The sequence below is a fragment of the Parasteatoda tepidariorum genome, chromosome 5 (assembly GCF_043381705.1).
Source record: "Parasteatoda tepidariorum isolate YZ-2023 chromosome 5, CAS_Ptep_4.0, whole genome shotgun sequence".
Taxonomy (NCBI): Eukaryota; Metazoa; Arthropoda; class Arachnida; order Araneae; family Theridiidae; genus Parasteatoda; species Parasteatoda tepidariorum.
The window spans coordinates 90,744,163-90,766,744 of record NC_092208.1 but is presented as its reverse complement, the minus strand read 5'-3'; the positions used below and the strand labels follow the sequence as shown (position 1 = coordinate 90,766,744).

Below are 22,582 nucleotides of genomic sequence, written 5' to 3'. Positions count from 1 at the left end.
ATTAAAGGATTTCACCATTAACACCTCATTACCATTAGTTATAGATTGTGCTGAAAATGATTTTGTGAATTAATATGTAAAACCAGTAGGGTTGTTTTTAAAAAAATATAAATTTTAGTCCATAATACATATACTCTCTTCTCTCTATATAGGCAAAGCATTTAGGTATTATATTTGAAATTAATTATTGCCACAACAAGCATTGTTGCTTCTAGTAAAATAGAAGAGAATAATTTTTAAAATTGGTCTTAGATTAAGGTCCTTGAAAATTTTGTTGAGGTCCTTGAAAAGTCCTGGAAAGTCCTTGAATTTCAATCTCATCATAGAGTGGGAACCCTGTGCTACATTTTCAGATATTTAAAGTTTAACAGTTAATTAGTAACTTTGTGAGACCATAAAGTGATTCTATAACATGTGTTAGATGAATAATATCAAATTTATTGAAAAATTTTATCTTGGTTTGAAATTCTGTTTCTAGTTTTCAGCAGGATATTATTAGTCTGTTTCTTCCTCATTGTTGTGTATGCTTGTGATAGAAATTGGGATATTTTTTAGTTTTCTTTAAATTTTTATATTTTTTCTGATCATTTTTATTATATTTTAAAGATTGTTTTAACATACAACTTTTTCCCCCCTTTAACAGCAAAATGTTCTCACACTAGAGGCTGCATTGAAAAAGTTTATTGAGCCTGAAAATCTAGACAATGATAATGCTTACAAATGTCCTAAATGCAAAATGAAAGTTCAAGCTTGTAAGAGATTCACTGTTCATAAAGCGCCAAATGTTGCAACCTTTCAGCTAAAGAGGTAATTCTATTTCCTTCACCTTCTTTGGAAGATATCTGCAAATGAGAGTTTCAATCAATTCTTTTTATATGAATTGTTATAATCCTTATTATTCATTAGTGTAATCAGAACTATTTACAATTTATCTTGGAAAATAAAAGGCAAAGTATGTATGATAATTCTAAATTAAATCATTTTAAATTTTGCTTACTTTTTTTCCCTCCAACTTTTTCAGGTCACTTTTTCTTTAGTTACAATAATTATGTTATGTTGCAATGTTCTTGAGATTAATTTTTATTTTAAAAAAAAATTCATTTAACTTGTTGCTTAAAGTTAATTTAATTTTATAGATCTTTTTTTTTGGGGGGGGTAGGTATTTCTAAAATTTTATCTTATGTAAAGAATTGGTCATAAACTTAAACTTCTGTGCTTATAACTAGAAAATCAATGAGTAGATATTTAAATATCAGTGGACTCAAGAACACGGTTCCCAGTAGAACACCGAAGTTGAGCATCACTGGCTGAAGTCAGTTAACGAGTGAGTGACCACTTTGATCAGCCTGCGTAAGGACCGAGGGTCGTGGTATGGGTCCTCGTTAAACTGTTCTGCCGTAAAGTGCTCAACTTTGCTCGCCGGTCGTCGAGCTACCAAAGCAAGGGACCCTTCTGTGGAGGAACAAGATTGCAATGGCATGTCTTCTAATCATCCTCAGGGATGTTTCCCAGACCATCGCCAATAATCTGTTATGCAGCTCTAGTGCGACGTAAATAAAATATCTACCTACCTTAAATATCAGTAATAATTATGTATTTATTTATCTATGCACTGTATGTCCCAATGTATAAGTTAACAAATGAAAGACCAAAAAAATACCTGAATTTATAAAACATTAAAATTTTTCAGGAAGGCTTCCAAATGTCCTCATGTTAAAAATATTTCATATTTTTCCTGGTATTTAAGTATTGTTTCTAAAGAAAACCTTTATATGTAAAGAAAATAAGCTAAGAGAAAATGCGAAATTAATTTCAAATAACATAGTAAAAAATAGTTTTTGAAAGGGGTGAATTGATACAGAGTTATATCTATCTCATTGTTTATAATGCATTGGTATTTCAGGATCAACGAATGTCCAACTTTTTTACTAGTGTACAAGTTGACCTCCTGATTTTTAGAAAATTGAAAAGTCGACTTTTACACCGGGATATTAGGTAACCAATAAGTGCACAGTGTATAAATTTGAAAAGATAATTATTGTCGTTGATTTTTTAGGCTTTGGACAGTTAATTCAGAGTGAGGACTGAGTCACCTGTCCCACCTTTTTTTAAAAATTTGATGCCTTTAGTCACCTTTTTTAAGATTTGTCAACTTTTTTTTGTAGATTTTTAGTAAGAAAAATTTTCTTTTTTTAAAAAAAAAAATATGTGGGTTGTCATTCAAACTTCATTCGTCGTCAGTAATAAATTTTTTTTCCCCGGAAATTTTAATCACTTTAATACAAAAGCATGGTTTTTGTCCTTAATTATCAAGTTTCTGCAAATATCCGCAGATCTCAAGTTGTTACAGGTCAGTGCTCATATAATAATTTTATTAGTTATATCTGTATAGTGAATAATGAATATTTACTCTTAAAAAAAAGTTTTTTTTTAACTCGCCCCTTTTTTAAAACTTAATCCATAAGTTTTTTTCTAGTCTTAAGCTGCTAAACACCCTGAGGTCTTATGTGGCTTATTAGATAGGGATTTCTAACAAACAATTTGTTTTATTTTCTCTCTCCTTAAACTTCGAGCTGTATAATCTGATGTTTTTCTACTAGGAAACTGGAAAAAGAGAAATCTTAAAATCATTGTTTAACAACTTCAATTTACATTTGTACTAATATTTGAATTGCAGACAAATTGCAGATTCATGCACTTTGTGACTATAAGAAAAAGCTTCCTATAGTCAAATTTTTAAAAAAAAGTCACCTTTTTTTAATAAATTACCTTTCTTGAAGTTTTCATGTATTCTCCACTCTGTTAATTCCCTGTGTGCTATGAAAATGAAAACAGTTAAAAATGTAACCTCAACCCTGAAACTTACATGTTAAAAGGTTGCTGTTTTTATTATTATTATTATTAAAATTTGTTCATTTCTCACCCTTGTAAATGTATTACTGCTTGCAAATTGTTCTGCTTGTTTTTGTTATTAATTTTATCTGAAATGTTCCAGGTTTGATTATAATAGGTCCTTCGGAGGGAAAATAACAAAGCAGATTACCTACCCTCAAAACCTTAATCTTCGACCTTTTATGTCTGACACGAAGGTTTGTCTTCATTTTTCTTAATTTTAGTTGCCTTAAATTCCTTTAAGTGCAACGTGTTCTTATCTTTAACTCTTTCTTTATAGGGTGAACCTGTGGTTTACCACTTAAATGCTGTTTTAGTTCATTCTGGGCCTACATGTAATTCTGGTCATTACTACTGCTATGTAAAGAATTCTGATGGTTCTTGGTACATTATGGATGACCAAAGGGTAAACGAAAATTTTCAATTATTTTTTATCTTTTATTTTGCATTGAAGCTTATTTGCATTTAAGAAAAAGCAAAAAATAATCTTGATACTAAAGTAAATACGAAATACAAATAAGCCATAAAAATACAAGCTTTATTCAATGAATTCTGGAGAAAAAAAATTTTGGTTAAATTACCAATTCAAAATAGTGAATGGCTAATTATTGAAACAAAAATATGCTTAGTGATTTTTTTATAATAAATTTACTACTGAAATATTATTTATGTGGTTTAAAAGATTATTTTAATATCAATTAAGTAATACTGCTAAACATAATATATTTTTGAAGTTTTTAAAAAATAATAATAGTATGAAGAAATTATTCTATTTATTTATTTTAAATCTCATATTTTTAAATTAAATAAAATATTTGTTTTAATTGTATAAAATGAATTTCATTTCTATTACTAAAGTAATAAAAGGATGTAATGTCAATTAATAAGTGTAAATTATGAAAAATTCTTTTGGATAAGACACGAGCAATTACGAGAATATTATCAGTCAGAAATCTCATGTGCAATAAGGTTCATTTTTTTATAAATTTTCAAAGGAAATTGCCTGTTATCTTTTTTACTTGTGTTTTCCTTCATTACGCAATATTCACCCAAATATTTAAATGTGCTAGGTTGAGACAGTTTGACTTTTCTACTGTTTTTTATACTGCAGGCATTGTCTTCTAACGTATTTGTAAATGATTAATATTTAAAATAAATACCTGAGTATATATATTTTTTCTTTTTTAGGTGCATCGTGTGGGCATAAATCAAGTTTTAAATCAGATTGCTTATGTTTTGTTTTACATTAAGGCTACTCCTACTGAAAGCTTTCCTTTAAAGGTATGCACATTCCCTAACAACAACTTTACCTTGGTCCCAGTTGTGCTCAAAATTAGCTTTATATGGGTTCTGTATGAACATGCATTGAAGGACCGATATTGTGATGTCTAGATTTTTTTTAATATTGGTCCTGTATTGGATCGATATCAGCCTATATACAACCAATATTGGTTGAATAATGAATTTAAAAAATATTGAGTGACTCTCACAACTCTATATAGGGCCACTATTGGTTGTAAAGTGGCTGTAAATACTGGACGAGTGGAACAATTCTATATGGGTTCAATGTCGAAAATCGTGGCCCTTTGAACTGTTACTGGGCCAAGATTCGTGAATATTAGTCCATTGAGGACCCACATTATTTTGCTGCTTGTGTTAGTTATTTTCATTGTGATTTTTTATGAATTTGTAATTGTGTATGCGTTTTTAATTAAATATTCTTTAATTATTATCATTTTTATTTGTGGAAAACAAGCAGGCTGATAACGGGGATAAAATGAAAGAAGCATGATGTTAATTAATTGCATTAGTTAAATGGGACGATAGGATTTGGCAAAAACTCCTCGGTGCAATCGATTATTTTAGAATTTTTCAAAATAGCAAATAACTCCCAAAAGTTAAGATTTTGAACAATTTAAATTGGTTATTGTAAAATTTTTAAATTAAGGTAATTTTAATTTTATAAAAAATTACTCTTGCATCGATGTACTAAATAGGAATTATTTCACTTATAAAGACTAATTGTTCGTCTGAAAATCCCAGTGAATTTATGTTTGGTTACTTTATTGAATCAGTTTTCTTAAATAAACTGACTTGATCAAAGTGTTAAGTAAGTGAGTAGGAAATATCAGATTTTCAATTGAATATATTAAACAGTGTAACTTTTTCCTAAAGCTGTTAATTTAATTAAAAACATTTCTCCTTTTGCTTTAATACATTTTTCCATTTAGATTTTATTAATAGATTGCTGTCTCAAAATTCTGATCAATAAACTGGTGTGGAATTTTTCAAGCGGTAATCATTTTCATATTGTTTTGCCCATTAAAACTGTTTTAAACAGTAATAAAAAAAAGTTATATATGGTCGAAAAGTGAATGTCGAACGAGAATTACACAGGAAATATATGAACTATAGCCATATAACCACTTGACAGTTTGTTCACCCTCAGCAATATTACTAATTTTTTGATCATAAGCAGCTTTCACATGAAGGCTACGTTGTACTGGACTGGTAGAAGGAAAATAGCCCATGCGGTCAGCTTCTTGGCGTAAGGAAGGAAAGTGAGCATACTTAATCACAGCATCTTTAACCAACCAAATTTCTTATTTATAACAACAGTTTTCAGTATGAAAATGCATACAGTCTGAAAAATTCCGTATGTTAATTTCAAAGATCAGGATTTCTTTCAGACAGTCTCTGCATTATAATCCCCGGGAATTTCGAAAAAAATTCAATTTTGGAGAATTTGACTCTCTATCAGATTGCAGGATTTAATTCTTCCATTTTCAATATTGTAATTTGTTTTTGTGCAATAGGGGTTTTTAAAGAAATATTTCTCTCTCTCTTTCCTGGATTGACTGTCATTATATGCATCCTCGAGGTTCTTCTTTTCTTAATAATTTCTTGAGTGTTGTTAATTGGATGTCTGAGTAAAGGAACTTGAAACTTCAAGTTTAGTGACAGATTTTTTTTAATCCACTTTAGTTTCTCTATTTTTGTTATCCTTGATTTATTATGTAAAATTATTGTTTTATAATTTCGGATAATACAATTAATTATTAAGAACAAAAAAAAAAATATTTTTTTTACTGTCAGTTATATTTATTTTACATCTATGAACAAAACAATATGTTTGAATTGAATAAATTTGATTCTTTAGAAGTGCAGCATCATTTGTAATTTTGCTTGATGTGGAATCGCGTCTGATTTTGTTAAAACATGTCTTTTATAAAAAATAAAAGATTATTTATTAATATAAGCATCTAATTATTTTATAAAGCAGATTGCAACTTTCTCTTTTTGAAAGTGATTCATTTCTAATTCCACTACGTTATTTTATTTTTTTTACACTTCACAATAAATTTTATACTCAATAAATTACTTCTTTTTATTCATGAATTTTAAGATAAAAGTTGTTTTTTTTTTTTTTTTAATTCAGTTGATCTTATAACATCTTGCCTTGTTCTTAGGTTTTAATATTTATGTTAGTGCCTTTTTTTTTTAATTATCATTTCCATTTGGTAGTTTTCTAGCGTTATTTTTATTTGACCTGATTAATAAGTTTTCCATGTATTTTATCGTTTTCTTTTTTCCTTATAATTAGGTATGCAATATATTGCATTATTAAGTCATTAGTTTTGTTTTATTTTAGTTAATTTGGTGATTATTATATATTTAATAGAATTATTTATAACTTTTTGCGCAATATTGGTATTACTCAAGTTCAATCCATATTTTTAATTTCCTTATATAGTTTTAAAGTGACACAAAATTAAGATCCTGTTATTTTTATTTGTAATTTTACAACTACCTGACCAGTCTTTTGGGGCACCTGGTCTTTACTGTTTGAACAAATAGTTTCACATCATGACCTTTATTTACAGATGGGCATATGTTTTATGCACATTTTCATTCATTTCACTTTAGTTTTCTCTCTTATCTTCCCCCTCACCCTTCTCTCTTATATTCTGTATATCAGAAATTAATAGATCATCCTTCATCTACTTCTGCTAGGATTAATTAAAGCGTTTAGATCAAATTCGTCAGTTTAAAGTTCATGAAATTTTTAAAAAATACATATTTGAATTTGTTATTTTTTAATTCTTTTAAAAGCTATTTTTTATTTATTTTATTTTTAAATGTGTTTTTCTTTTTCATTCTAATTTGGGTTCAATAAAACATCAATAAATGGTGTTTTTTACCCAATCCAGAGAACTAGGAAATTTAGACATTCCGGATAGTGGTGACCCTGAGCATTCTGGATAATTGGTTTTCTGCCGCACTATGTTACCACACAAACTTCTTTTTTTTTTCTAAAACTGCTGATTTCTGATAATTACTATAAGCTGTGTAAGTTGTGAAAAAATTATCTGAAAGAGCACAATAAAATAATTTACTTCAACTTCTTTTAGTCCTAAATCCTGTTATCTGTTGACTATTCTGAGGAAATATTTGTTTCATTAAAATGAAACTTTTTGCTGTAAACGGTCCTATAAGAAACAAGATTTCAATCAATCATGGTTTTACTGTATAAATCTTTTCAGGCTTTAACTAGATGGGAATAGTGGATTTGAAAAAAGTTTAATTACCTAAGATAGTAAAAATCATATTTTCATTGCTTCTTACATGGCATGATGAGAAACAAAATGAAAAAAATATATATATTAATTACGAAACTTAAATGAGGTATCACTATGCATATAAGTATCCACATCAGAGATGACAAAATTTCCCTTAATTAAGAATGTAATAAATGTTTGTTTATTAATGAGCATGGAAAAAGATATCAATTTAATATTATTTTTTTCTTTTAGAAGACATTAGAAAATGGTGTAGTGTGCAAAAAAATTGGTTCAACAGGTAAGTTCCAGGAATAATTTTAATTATTTTTAATATTTATTAAAAGTTAAATGCGCAAATTTTTTATTTTTCACCTTTTTTCCTTCATTCTTCTATTTTTAGTTTGTGACAGTAAGAAAAGTGAAATTCCTTCCTCAAAACCATTGATTCAGAACAATCAATTCAGGCAATCAAGCCCAAAACTGAAGCAGCCTACGTATCCGACAGTTAATCTCACTAAAAGAAATGGACTTTCCCCTAATGTGAATAACCGTGAAAAAATAGCATTTGGAATTCGTAATCCAGCTTCTAAATCTCAGGAAACTAACTCAACTCATGTAAATACCCCCAAAACTGAAAATCATCAAGCAGGATTAGTGCCTTATATTGAAGATTCTTCAGACTCCTCCTCAGATGACAATGCTATAGTGAAATTGAATTCCAATTCAGGCTCTAGTAATAGTGCTGGTAGTAACTCTTTAAGTAGTGCTAAACCTGAGTGTGTTAGTAATTTTAATATTAAGAGGAAACCAGCATTAAATGTGAATAGGCTTTCAAACTCTGGTTCTTCTAGTTCTACCTCGTCTAAAGTCATAGCTACTGATGTTTGGACAGTAACTAATGTACGAGCTGATTCTCCCGGTGCTGATTCAAATTCTAGCGTCCACTCTACTACTGATTGGCATGTCACATCCACAGACAAAGGAGGTTCTTCTGTTCCCAAAGTAGTGAAACAAGACTCTTCCGGTGAAGACGAGAAATGTAAACCAGCCTGTAACTTGGTATTTTCATCAAACCAGACTGATTCCACTCACAACGGTTTAAATGAAAATACCAAACAGCATGATTTTCGCAAGCAAGAAAGTAAACACGGAAATGCGTTTTTTGCCAAGGAAGAAAACTGCAAAGAAAGCTCCACCCTTAAAAGGAAATGTAGTGACTCTGATCAGGAGAATCCTACGAACTCCAAATTTTGTAACGGTGAAGACCAACCTAGTTCTGTACCTAAAAAAATTCAACATGAAACGCACTTCGTGAACTCGGATGGTCCCCCACACAAAAAGGTTAGGTGTGAAACTGACATAAGAAATGGACTTGTGATTGATTTAGTGAGTCCTAACAAATGCTCTAAAAAGTTGTACAGCACCGAACTTGCATCGCAAACTGCTGCTTCCCCTCATAAAAGCTTCGAGTCACCCAAAAAATCTGATCTTGAAGAGACAAAGAAAGAAAGAATAGATGTTTCTAAGAATAATGTAAACTGCAGTAGTTCATCCAACTCAAGCCCAGAATATGAATGGGTTGAAAAAACTAATGACAGTGTGGACCGTACGTTCAAAGGTATGGTTTTTACTTTTTATTCATATTGCACAACTTGTTCTAATTCATAATACAGTGCAACCTCGAAAATCCGGACTGCTGGGGGGTTTGGAAGGTCCGGATTTTAGATACCTTACTTAAATTGATAGAATTATCGAACTTTCGAAGTTGCCAGGCCGATTTCGCGATTAAACGCACGTGTGTAGACCTTCGATGTCAATTTTAACATAGATATACTCTTTAAATAATAAATAAAAGACATTAAAAATCAAACTTTCGTCATTTTCCCCCGTTATTGATCGTTTAGATAACATAATATTAGCAATTAAAACTAAAAATATAGGTTTAAAACGCGAGCTGAATTTCAACTTATCGCTNGCCAGGCCGATTTCGCGATTAAACGCACGTGTGTAGACCTTCGATGTCAATTTTAACATAGATATACTCTTTATATAATAAATGACATTAAAAATCAAACTTTCGTCATTTCCCCCCGTTATCGATCGCTTAGATAACATAATATTATCAATTAAAACTAAAAATATAGGTTTAAAACGCGAGCTGAATTTCAACTTATAGCTGAAACAGATGCTTCTAGACTAGACTGTACCAGCTGATACTAATCCTTTTTTTGTTGGAGGATGAAAGAACTTGTCCTCGCCTCCTAAGCTTCAAGGTTAAGAAAGAACCAGTTTTAGAAGAATTCCTCCTCCTGAGGAGATTCCCCTTTATATTCTGTGTTATCTATACAAAGCTGATAAGAATGACTGGAATTTCCTTATCAGCTATGAGCTTTCATTCACTCCCCACCCCTACCTCTTCATCTGCTGCTTCATTGTTGGAGAAGAGTAGTGGTTTTACACTCTTGCATTAAAATTTTTTATTTTAAGCGATTTTTTCAAACTTTTTCTTTTGAAAGTTTTTTCTGACGAACTGAACGTATGAGTCCGGATTTTCGAGGTCGTACTGGTACTGGGCTGTGTCATTGATTTTGTTTTTACGACAGATCATTTACCATATTGTCAAGAACTTTTTTTAGCCAATTTACACTATATTTAATGAATCACACTAAACAATTAGAAATGCATTTCTACTACCAAAATACGATTTAGTTGAATAATTTCTCTTTATATCACATACGTCCGAAGAAAACGGAAATGCTTGGCAATGCAGCAGTCGTTATTAAAAAAAAACTTTTTACAAAAAGGAGAAAAAACTCAGTGGTGTTTATTTCAGACCTGCCAACTCTTTGGCTTTATACTTGAATTTCTGTTTTTTGTGTTGCATCTCAGGACCTCTGGCCACCAGAGTATCTAATCTGGGTTTTTTTCTTGATCAGTGTATGAATCGGAAAATCCGTACAATTTACATGCAGCCCTCAAAACTTTCATCCAGATCAGTGATTTTATAGAACTTTGCAGTGCATGGTTAAGTAGTTGGCCTGATATTCCTGATGCAAGATTTTTAGCTTTTTGTCCTGATTTTTTGTGTGTTCAGATTTAGATTTTCAATATATTCTTTTTTTATTGACAAAAATAATGCCAGGGAAAATCGCAAAATTTAACTGTTCCAGTCATTGTTTCAGACCCGTGGTCATTTTATATAAAAGAAACTCGCCATCTTCGCTGTAGAAATTTTTTTCTTGATATTTCCAATTCCTGATTAAAAAGTTGTGTTTAAGATAAGCTTATTAAAGTTTTTGTGATGCATTTTTTCTTTTGTCCATCAAATTTGTTGTAAAAATAATGTTTTTTTTTTATACATTTCATAAAATTTTTCCCGTAGTTGAAAATACTTTTTAATACCCATTTGCTTTAAATAATGGTTTAATTTCTTTGGATTTTTTTTATTTATTTATTTTTATTGCCTTTGTTTCCAGATTACAATAAATTAAGTTTTCTTGTCATTTGTTTAATTTTTTCTGCATTTCTTCTTTTGTATGTAGATTATATGCTATTCCGTTTTGAAGTAATTTAAATGAAAATATCTAATTTTGATCTATTATTATATTGAGACTTATTTAGAAGTATCTTTCTATTGATGAATCTATCTGAGATTGTTTAAATAATTCAAGTTCAGAAAATTTGTCACTGTATGAGTGCATTTTCAAAATTTCAGTTTTAGAAATTCATTTCTTTTTTAAAGAAATCATCATAGTTGACTAGACGAGCAAATGCCTTCCTCTGAATGTTGCCACAGTATGTTAACCAAATAAAAGCTAGCGGTATAAACCATTTCTCACCGCGTTGCAGCTTGTGATAGAGTATTCAGCCTCATAACAAAATTTCAAGCTTATAATTCTGTTTTTCTAACTTAAAACAAATTTAGGAGAACTTGTTAGTAAGGAAAACAAACCAGAAAGTTGTTCAGAAAGCATTTAACGTAATGGTAAATTAGTCCCTGAATCTGTTTTAAAAAATTGATTAGTTTATTATTTAAAGAATGTGTGAATTTATTAATTTATTAAATAATTTTTTTGCTTATTACACTATGCCATGATCCCAAAAAAATCTTTTTAAATACTTCCCTTACCAATTTTTTTTTTTTGGAGGGGGGAGGAAATGCAAAAAATCAACATATTTTTTTATTTCATTAATAAATACAAGGAGCAGGGCTGATTGTGCTCCGGAAAAAAATCCGGATTTCCGGAATTTTCACTTACAGTGATCCGGAAGTTTCCGGAGATCGAAGGTTCAGCCATTTAAAAAAATCATTGATCACAGAAGTTTCCGGAAATCAAATTTTCAAAGGTGGAACTTAAAAACACGGTTTATTTTATTTGTTTGTAAGGGAGAGCCAGAGAGTTACTTTATAAGCTCATATTAATGATTAATTTTCATTTTTTATAAGTAAATAGTTGTTATAATCATAAACTCAAGAAAGAAAGACATATTTGTAAATTTTAATTACTTCTCCAGGTAATAACTTCTCCAGGTGTAAATGGTATAGGTATGTGTAAAATTTTGAATTTTTTAAGTGAACTAAGAAATATTGAGAGAAAGGGAAAAAAACCTTGTTCAAATTTTTTTTCTAATTTTTCAGTTAAACTGGTCCTTTTTTTTTTTTTTTAAACTTTTTAACTCAATGATTTTTCCGGAATTTTGACTTGGACTCACAATCACCCCTGAAGGAACTAAAATAAAACATACTACACTAGTTCTAAGTTGAAATTTTAATTTTTTTATGTGTAAAAAATATTTAATTTACCATCAGTTTACTGTCCCAAATGATCTGAGGCAAATGAAAAAAGTTAAATGTTAGTCTTTGTATATGTTCATATCTTCATAATCTGAAAAATCATCTGCATTACTATCGCTCATGAGCGCAATTTTTTAACTTTTTTTTTTCAATTAAAACTTATCGACCATCGTATATACTAATGTTCAAGACACGTCTGCAGTCCCACAAATAGCAAGACTCCCAAACAAAAATTGGCAAACTTTCAATCGCAGCACATTATTATTATTTTTTCTCCTGCTTCCTGCAGAATAAAAACGGGATAAAATGTTGACCAATTCTGCTACTCCCAAGTTGACTCGGGATAATTAATATTTGCAATATATACATACCCGAGTTAATCGGGGAAGCGGTTACATTTCTGAAGTTACCGGGTCTGATTTAACTTTTTACTTACTATTTCTATTTACTTGACTTTAAGTTACTTATCTACATTGAGAATAATAAATTATACATTTCTGTTTATGATAGTTTCTTATCAAATAATTTGTTAATCACAAGTCACCATTATTTATACGCAAACAATGAATGACACGTTACAATTTAATAATTACGCCTGATGACATCATTATATAGATTGCCTATTGAGAAGAATCACGATACATGGAGTTGCAAGCAAGTTTAACCACTGTTCAAAAATTTTATCGGATGTATGAATTCTCCACTTTGATTTCTTGTTAAGATTTTTACCTTTTCCAGCCTGATGTTAACAAAAATATTACTTTAAAACTATTGAGTAATTAAATCAATAAGTATAGGGAGAATGATAATGAGACCCTTTCACATGTTCTAAATACCTCTTGTGAAAGAGCATTTTTATCTAAATGCAGAGTTTTGTTTCATGATCGACATTTAGATTACCTTTCCAGGTTTTCACTGATATGAATTCAAAGAAACAGTTAAAGGATGAAAACAAGAAGAAAGAGTGTTATAAAAACTTAAATTTTACGTAACTTATTAATAATATTTAAACAAAAAAAGTATGAAAATAATGTGGATTAATTGGGGGGTTTTTTTGTTTTGTTTATTATATTAACAACGACTCAATAGTGTTTATTTGTATACCTTATCTGTTTGTAATAACTAAGGCCCGGATTTTGATGACATTTGCATTTTTGGACATTTTTTGTCTTTTAGAGCATTTTTTTAGATTTATAGGGCATTTTTCTTGAAATTTTGGGGCATATATATAACATTTTTTAAAGTTTTCTGTTAATTTTTTACAATTTTTATTATTTTTTATCAATTTTCATTATTACACTGGCTTCCAAACAATAAAGAAAATCTATAGGATATTAACAGGTGAAGCAACATCTTTTCAAATTGAAGAAGAATTGTCAGTAAGTAAGACCGTCTTTTTCAAGTACGCACCTATAACATCAGTAGACGTTGAAAGAATGAAATTTGCAGGAATGAAAATTTACTTTCAGACAAAAGACGCTCGTTTACATTTCAAATTATCAAAAAACATTTAATAATCCAATGTAATTCTGATATTTAGTAATATTATATCTATTAAAGTTTCTATACAAAATAAAAATATTTTGGTGTCAATATATTTTTCTTTTTTTTTGTTATTTTAGGATATAAAACATATTTTTCAAACTTTAATGAGCGTAGAACAAGTATTACATTGCTTTATATCTTTTAAATGACTCATAATAATTTTAAAGAGCAAAACATTTTTCTAATTCAATATTTTTACTTTATTTAAGGCATTTTTTGCACTTTTTAAGGGCATTAGTTGAGATTTTTTAGGTCATCAAAGTCCGGGCTCTAGTAATAACATAGTTAATCTGCATTATACAATGGCTGTAATTTGCAAAAATAATCTATGTTTTGACATTAACTCTATTTTAAATTTCACTCCTCAAAATTTTAAAGAGGAATGAAACAGACTGATATAAAATATCCTCAGTGGTAGATGGATCATGGGTTAAAGTCCCCTTGCCGTCAGGATAATCATGGGAGGTTTTTGTGGTTTACCTCCATGTAACGCAAATGCAGGTTAGGTCCATCAAAAAGTCCTCTACGGAGACAAATTTCTCCCAATACTTGATCCAAGAGTTCCCTTGCCTTCTAGATTGGATTGAAAATTACAGGGCTACGGAGTTAAGCATAGGTGGTCGTAAACCCATAATTTGGTTGACTGTTCAGCTACGGTTATAAAATATAAGAAGATTTTATTTATTTTTGTATAACACTGGTTGCAAGCCACTTGTCTGATTGAAAGTAGCTATGTATGGCCAAGATTCATAAAATTATTATTTAAATGTGCATACAATTCTATATACAATTTTAATAAGCTATAATTTTGCCGCAGGTAATCACAGTTACGGTAAAGATGAGAAAGCGCATTTCCAAAGTTTGAATGACAAAAATAAAGGTCAAAAGTTTGATGTTGCGAAGGAGCTCACTAATAATTCTAAATATTTTCTTGGTTCTTCTGGTAAGTTCTTTCATTTTTATTTATGACATTAGCGTAAAATATTGGTGCAGAACTACCACTGAATTATTGCCCAATTTCATGTATGATCTAGCTCCAAAATGAAGATATTTGAGTAGCACTTCGAAATAGAGCATAATAACTATTTTTAGATAACAGATTCTCTCTTGTTCAGGTATAGGTTTAAAACAGCCATGGCAGGCGTAAAATAAATACTGAAAAACTAAGACTGTTGATTGTAATTATGTATAAATTTTCGTATTACTTTTGTGTGGTGAAACATGGTAATTATTCTGGAGTTTGTTATACTAACCTTCATTAGCTACCGTTTATACGTTTCGACATAGAGAAATGTGTTTTGTTGCCTTGGCAACAAAAGAGTAAAAAAATTTCAGGGCCTGCACTAGGCACTTAAAATTATTAGCTAAATATCAAAAGTATTAGTCAAATTTCAAAACTCTTACCCAAAGGCAAATTCTAACCATAGAGTGATTTTTTTTTTTTTTTTTTTTTTTTTTTTTTTTTTTTTTTTTTTTTTATGAAATGCAAACACTTATACAGTGAAACCTCTCAGGAGCTACCACTCACTGTTTCACAATAAAATGGTCACAAGACAGGTGGTTGTTATTGGGGGTAACTTCCAGTGATTTCAAAATGTTAGCAAATGCACGTGATCAAGTGATTTTAATTTTAGTCAATGTCTTTCTTTCTTTTTTTTTGCAGAAATGCCGCTTGTGATGGCATCTTGAAAATCGGATCGAAAAATAAATTTAGCTTCAATAAAAATTTCCCCAACTGATTTAATTATGTGTAAAGATATATTTACCAATTATGAATGAGAGAGCTATTTTAAATAACTAAGCAATTATGTTTTTTGTTTAAGTTTACATTTAGTTTTTTATCATAAAAAATAGTTTTATTTTTTTTAAAAAAAAAAAAGATGGGTTTGTTTGCTTGAAATGCTTAGTTTTTTCTAAAATAACCTTTTTCTTAAATTTAACTTTTAACTCTAAAACTAAATCATTGATAGCATCACTTTTAATGTACTTGAACTGTAACATAAGGTTGTCATTCTCTTTCGACAATTGTCAAAAAGAGTTCTCTAAATATGAGCCTCTCACAAATATTTTGAATACATTAGAATCTTCTTATTTGTTTTTGTTATATATTTTTTATTTTGATATTTTTTCATGTTTCCTTATTTGACCTATTCCGCATTTGGTACAGAGATTTGTCCGGTCACTGGGAGAGGTTTTGATGATCTCACCTAAAGGTTTTTTTCAACACAAAGTCTCGGAAATATATATATATATAATCCCTATTCGAAATTTGCTGGTCATATTAATTCTGTATTTCAAACATCAGCAATCCAGAAATAAAAAGCTAAATAATAACTGGTGGAAAAAGCTACCTGATTTCATGATGGAATTGTCAAGAATTTAGTAATGAATGTTCATCATTCAAATTCAGAATATGTGACATTGCATTAAATATGTCTCAATTTAAAAATCATGTGAAAATTTCCACACAAAAAAAGGTAAGTATCTGTAATAATTGTCAAAAAAAGAGCTGGAAATTAGTTTAATTTACAATTGAATCATCATAAATAAAAAAAATTATACCTCATGGTGATTCTCATGTGTTGTTATTAAACTATCATGCATTGAAAGTCCATGTCAAAATGGCCTGGAAAAAAAATTTCTAACTGATTGTTTGATTTATTAAAATCTGTTGAAACTGGTCATTTTGCTATTTAGTTCTTTCGAAAGATCTTTTGTTTCAGTAACGTGATACATCAATTAGCTTGGCAGAAAATTTTTTTAAAAGTAAAGTGTGCTCTCAGTGCAGCTGACATCACTCAGCCTTTTTTAGCTATGCAGTTTGCGTAATGTCAGTAGTTATCGCTTCGACAAAGTGTGCTGAACAACAGCTGGAAAACACACTCCCCGTCGAGAGACAACATCAAGCGCCCGAAGGGAGAAATAGAATTGTGTTATTGTCAATTTTATTTTCTGTGTAAAACTAGTGTTTTTGCACACTGTTTCCAGTCCACACATGATTTGCCAAATTTATTATTTTATCACATTTGGCATGGTGGCAAATGCTAAGTGTGGGCCTGCTACCATTAAGTTAAATGCATAGTTGTATTGATGTTTTTAATCTATGTTTGATGTCTCCTTCATGTTTTAAAAAACTTTGCTACTGTATGGCACAATTGATATTTCACTTTATTCTAAGAATAATCTGTGCTTAACTGTAGTTTTGTTTTTAATTAGAAAATGCTATTGAAGTCATCCAGAAAGTTAAAAACCGTTTTAGCATAATTTAAAGATATGAGCACATCTTTTTTATTTTCCCTGTCATAGCGCTTGATTTTATTTTTGAATGTAGTGGCCAAAACTGACAAAGATCTCATTGTAACATTGGGCACCAGTTTTTGGCTCCAAGCATCGGGCTCCTAAACTGTTTTCAACATTAAAAAGAAATATGTTATAGATAAAAAAGAAAATTATTTGGCACAAATGATTTTCATTTTACAAGAGGGCTGCTTTCTCTGGATGCGAGAAAATTTAAAAATCTCAGAGAAATTAGCGATTAATAATGGTAACACAAAATTACACCTCTAATATTGTTTTATTTTATTTATTTCATATTATTACAAAGTATTAAAATTAGTCATCGTATTAAAACTTAACAAATAGTACTAATACAGGGTTCCTACGGGTCAGGAAAAGCCTGGAATTGTCGGGGAAGTTGTACATTTTTGAGAAAAACCTGGAAAATTCCTACATCATACCTAAAAAATAACAAGTCTTAAAATTGTCAGTAACAGTAATCAGTTATTGAAATTCGAGTCTAACATCGATTACAATTATTTATTGTAAAAATTTCAAATTTTAGTCTAACTGAATAGTTTCCATTCTCATTTAAGGATATTTATTTTACACAGAAAAATCTAATGCTGGGCATTACAAATAAAGAAACTCAAAGTTTCCTGATGAAAAATTTCATGGTATAGATTTTCATTGAAATTTACCTGATATACCTGAAAAATTCAGGAAACTTTTTTCTAAAATTGAGTGGGAACCCTGTAACATTTTCTTGCCCTTTGCATTATTTTCACTTTTTATCTTTAATTAAACATCAAAATGATAAAACTTTTGGAAATCGTATATTTTTCAAATTTCAATTGAATATCAACTGAGTTTGACATTCAGTTTATTAACCTTTTGCTCACAGAACCTAACACCTGTTATTCTGCCCCATCAGTTATACAAGCCGTAAAAGGATTAGATATATTTTTTAAAAAAAGAAAAAAAATTGTTTCATATCTTATTGTGTTAGATATCATGAAGTGTTTAGATATGGAACTTTTTACTAACATAAAATGTAAGCGCTAAGAATTTTTCTTCTAAAAAAATATTCTGCATTTCGAAAAATGGGAAGATCTTGGTCTCTATATTTAGTGGTGTAAGCGTCTAACATCAGAGGGGAGATTTTTGCTGCTTCATAACTAAAGTATTGAGCTGATTTTTGGTTTTATGTTAGTTTATCCTATATGTTCTTTATTTTTTAAATGCTTTTTGTTGATCCTTTATTGTTATTATTTACAAGGCTGTACTAAAAGGAAAGACAGTGACAATTGTGATCGAGCCAAAGACTGTTGGCTGCCTGTTTTTTGAAATTCCTTGCATAAAATCTTTAATTAGGTTTATGAAAGAGAAATAGCTGAGAATCCCTTTATATTTATGTAAACTACAATTTTGAATGAAGGATCTTTAAAAATTCCACAAAATATTGTAATAATATTTTTTTAGCTTTGATTAAGGGGCGTGCAGTGAATTTCTTACTGGAGCCGTCAATACAGTACACAGTCTTGCATATTAATCTGCTACAGCAAAATTTTAAATCTATAAAAATATATGTTAAAGAGTTAATTCAATCTTTATAATATTTTAGTTCCTACCTGGAATGGACATAGTCGGCATAAGGAATTTGATAACGAGAAAAGGAAATCTTTTAGTGACTATGAAGATGAATATGACAGGGGAAAGGTAAATATCTATAATACTGAAGTTTCCATATTGTTTGAAATATAGGGGGATATTTAAAAACCATGTGAAAATTAATAACTGCCGAAAATGCAATCGAAACATTGCATTGATTTACGATACTATCGACGTAAATTGAGCACGTCAAAAAATTTCATCTAATTTAATTGCATGATTCAAATATATGTGTACATTTCTGTAGAAAAGAGGAATAAAATTTTTTGCCTTTCGAAAGAAAAATCTTTCTGCAAGAACTCGTAACGTTCTGTGACAATGTCGCCGTGTTGCTGCGATTCTGCCACGGGGTATGAAGATAGATTTTTATGTCTTGAAATTAATAAGGGAACTCTCTTTGAATGCTCTAATTTAATGTGAAAGACTCGTATAAGACATTCTTTATATGTATTTGACTGGGGTGATTTTATTCCAGTTGTACCCCAGAATTCTAAGTTTTTCGTATCATCCTTCCATGTCTAAAAACTAAAAGAAGGGTATGCAATTTTATCACGCATTTCGGAAAGTTCTGCTTATCACCAGACCATTCATTCGTGAAATTCCTCAAATCAAATGCTCGTAATCCGACAAAAATTTCACTCAGTTTCTCAACATAAAATTTAAATTTTTAAACCTTCACTAAATCCCATTAATGACACATTTATATGCATATGTAATTCTTTAGTTTGGCAGATTTTCGCCATTTTTGATAGTTGAAACTTTGCCGGAATCTGCAAATATCACGATTCATATTCACGTGATCAAACATCAATTTTCATATTTATGCTACTTAAAAATCATTCATTGTTATTTTTACTATCGGTTTTTAAAATCTAATATCACAATTCTTGTTGAGAATTCTTGTAAGATTTTTTTAAGGTGTGATAACTAGGTAGGTTTGGTAGGTAATTTATTAGAAATCTTAGTTCAAAAAATTATATTAATCATGTATAGAGTACAAATTTATATATCTTGATATTAAGTTTGCGCACATAAAATTTTCAGGGTTTTTCACTTTGTGTCATAATTATCTGTGATTTGAAGAAAATATAATTTAATTAAAAATGCTTGACCACCCATCCAAAAAAATGCAGGAGACATTGAAAAGTATCAAAAATTAACTAACATCAACATCAATCAAATTATTAGGAAAATAATAAATTATTTACTTCTATGTTGCTCGCAATTAAATTTAAAAAATAATAATATTTGGTGTGAGCCCTATATTCAAAATGCGAGTATATAGCCAATAATATCAAAATATGTGTTCTTTTATATGTAGATGGAAGAAAAATTAAATACAGTTTTATTTTTGTGAGCACAAAACAATTTTGTTGCATTAAATTAATAACATATATATTTGTTATGAATGAAAATATCTTGTCAAAAGATATTAATGTATTGATGGTTTGTCACAAAATGCCCAAAAAAATATTCCTGCAGGGTATATATAGATAAATATATGTATATATTAGAATTCCTTAACAGCTTTGTAATGGCTGTTTATTTATTTTTATGGTTAGGATTTAAGGGATAAATAATTTCTATGTTAGTTTTTTTTTTTTTTTTTTTTTTTTTTTTTTTTTTTTTTTTTTTTTTTTTTTTTTTNTTTTTTTTTTTTTTTTTTTTTAAACTTTAATCCATCAATTTTCCCAACAGGTGCTTTGAAAACCTGAAAAAAAATTCCAAATATTCAGACAATGAAAAGCATGATTTTCATAATTTTTAAGACATATGCCCTCTAAAAGCTTGTTTTAAAAAATAGCAATAAAGAATACTTTTACCCCGTTTTCTCTGTGGCAGAATTTTTTCGAGCTCTCTGCGACATACCTCTTTAATACTAATATCTTTCTGCGCGATGCTTTTAAAAATAACAAATATTCATGTTACTAAATTAAAATAACAGAATCATCAACTGAAAAAAAAGAACTTTCGGATCAAATTAAATAATTTTTTTAATTGAATGCGTAATTTTTTTTATTCTGATATTATGGGGCGATATTCCCTCATTTTGTAGGGGGAGAAACACTATTTGTTTCCCTTTGCTCATTTTGTAAATCATCATCACATGAAGCAAAATAATTTAAAAAATCGTGAAATATATAGCAATAACTACCGGGAAAAAAAGATTGAGGACGAAATCACGCAAATCGGACTTTTGAAAAAAGGGTTACTAAATGCGTGTTTTTATTTCGAGATTCAGTTGTTGTAATAAATATTATCGTATTAAAAATATTGGATTTTAATAACTATGTGAAAATCAATAGTAAAAACTGCATTAAAAAAATTAGAATGAAAATTTCTGCAGAAAACAAAACTAAATTTTTACTTCCTTATTTTTTTTTTTTTTTTCAAATGAGAATCGAAAAATCACAAGCATTTTTTGCCACTCGGATGCGCGAGAAAGGAATCTTTTGAATATAGTTCTGTTGTAAAGATACAATCTTACCAAAATGTTTGCAGGAAAAAGAAAAAAAACTTTATACTTCCTAAAATAAAAATCTTTCTGTAAGAACTCGGTGACATTCTGCAACAATGTTGCCACGATTCTACCACGGGGCCTGCTTTGATGTTGTAATGATTCTGTTCATTCAGGTTAGATTTTTAAGAGTATCCAATTTAATAATTGTGATTTTATGTGTGGTGACCACTGTGCTTAACATCTTGATTTGCATATATGTGTAATTTGACTATGGTTTACCTTTTGTATTTTAAAAATAGTTATCAAAAGAAAAAATATTAATGTGTATATCTAAAACCCAAACAATTTTTGAAGAACATAATTGGAAAAGTAACTTAATTGTTTTTACTTATTACAAGTTTTTCTATTCAAAAGGAACCTAAGATTGGCTAATTGGCTTGTTCTTTCCCATCTTTTATCACATGATAAATAGTAATCTGAGATTTAAACAAAAACTTTCCTAAACTGATTAAAATAACTGTTATTATTAATGTGAGAGACTATTCTCTGACTTTTTATGGTGTACGTTCTTTATAATTTTAAGTATTTCCTTTTCATAAGAGGAGTATTTTATTTTAAGTATCACATTTCTCTTTCTTAAAAACGAAATATTTCTCAGAAGAATTAAATTGGTCGCAAATCAAACTTGTAAAATTAATATTTCACAATAATTTGTCATGTTAATGTTTTTCTTATTTTTTTTAGGTAAGAAAATTTAAGTCGAACAATAGCTATACACACTTTAGAGGACATAATCCATTCCAAGAATATGGCAAAAGCTTCCGTGGTTATAATAAATACGAAGTAAGTTCACTTTTGAATGATCCATTCATTCATAGCTGCCAATTTAACCAGATTTATCCAATTTCTCTTGATTCTTCTGGTTTTTACATAATATACTTTGTAGAGTTTTGAAAATTCCCTGAACTTAGGAATATTTCTGGTGTAAACAAATGAAATGCTCATCACCAATAAAAAAATAAAATAAAGGAATATCAGCATACCACCATATGATAATTGTTAGTTGTCTACCAGACCAGCAATCAATGTAATGATAATTATAATATGTCAACCAGACCAACAATCAATGGTATACCATTTTAGTTTTTTCTTCATGTTTTAGTTTTTTTTTCACGAAATACGAAATTTTATCATAATTGTGGCATTACATATTCGCTATGCTTTTAATTTTCATTTAAATTTAATTAACTTTTTTTTTATTTAAAAAAATCTAATAGAGACGTGAAAACAGTCCATTAGCTTAATTTCTGCTTTTCTTTTAAATTGGAGTTAAGAAATCTTCGTCAGTTTGATTGAAGATTTTTAGTTTGTTTGTTTTTT

General features: G+C 29.2%; 1 protein-coding gene across 2 annotated transcripts in view; it reads left to right on the top strand.

The window, feature by feature from the left end:
* The window catches only part of LOC107452396 (ubiquitin carboxyl-terminal hydrolase 42), a 40,927-nt gene that overhangs the window by 17,738 nt on the left and 607 nt on the right, over positions 1-22,582 (top strand). For both annotated transcript variants that reach the window (XM_016068860.4, XM_016068859.4), the window contains 9 exons: positions 644-807; positions 2,996-3,089; positions 3,173-3,298; positions 4,081-4,173; positions 7,707-7,752; positions 7,855-9,072; positions 14,612-14,737; positions 18,695-18,789; positions 21,947-22,045. In XM_016068860.4, the coding sequence (XP_015924346.1) occupies positions 644-807; positions 2,996-3,089; positions 3,173-3,298; positions 4,081-4,173; positions 7,707-7,752; positions 7,855-9,072; positions 14,612-14,737; positions 18,695-18,789; positions 21,947-22,045 (2,061 nt within the window). The remainder of the gene's footprint in view (positions 1-643; positions 808-2,995; positions 3,090-3,172; positions 3,299-4,080; positions 4,174-7,706; positions 7,753-7,854; positions 9,073-14,611; positions 14,738-18,694; positions 18,790-21,946; positions 22,046-22,582) is intronic.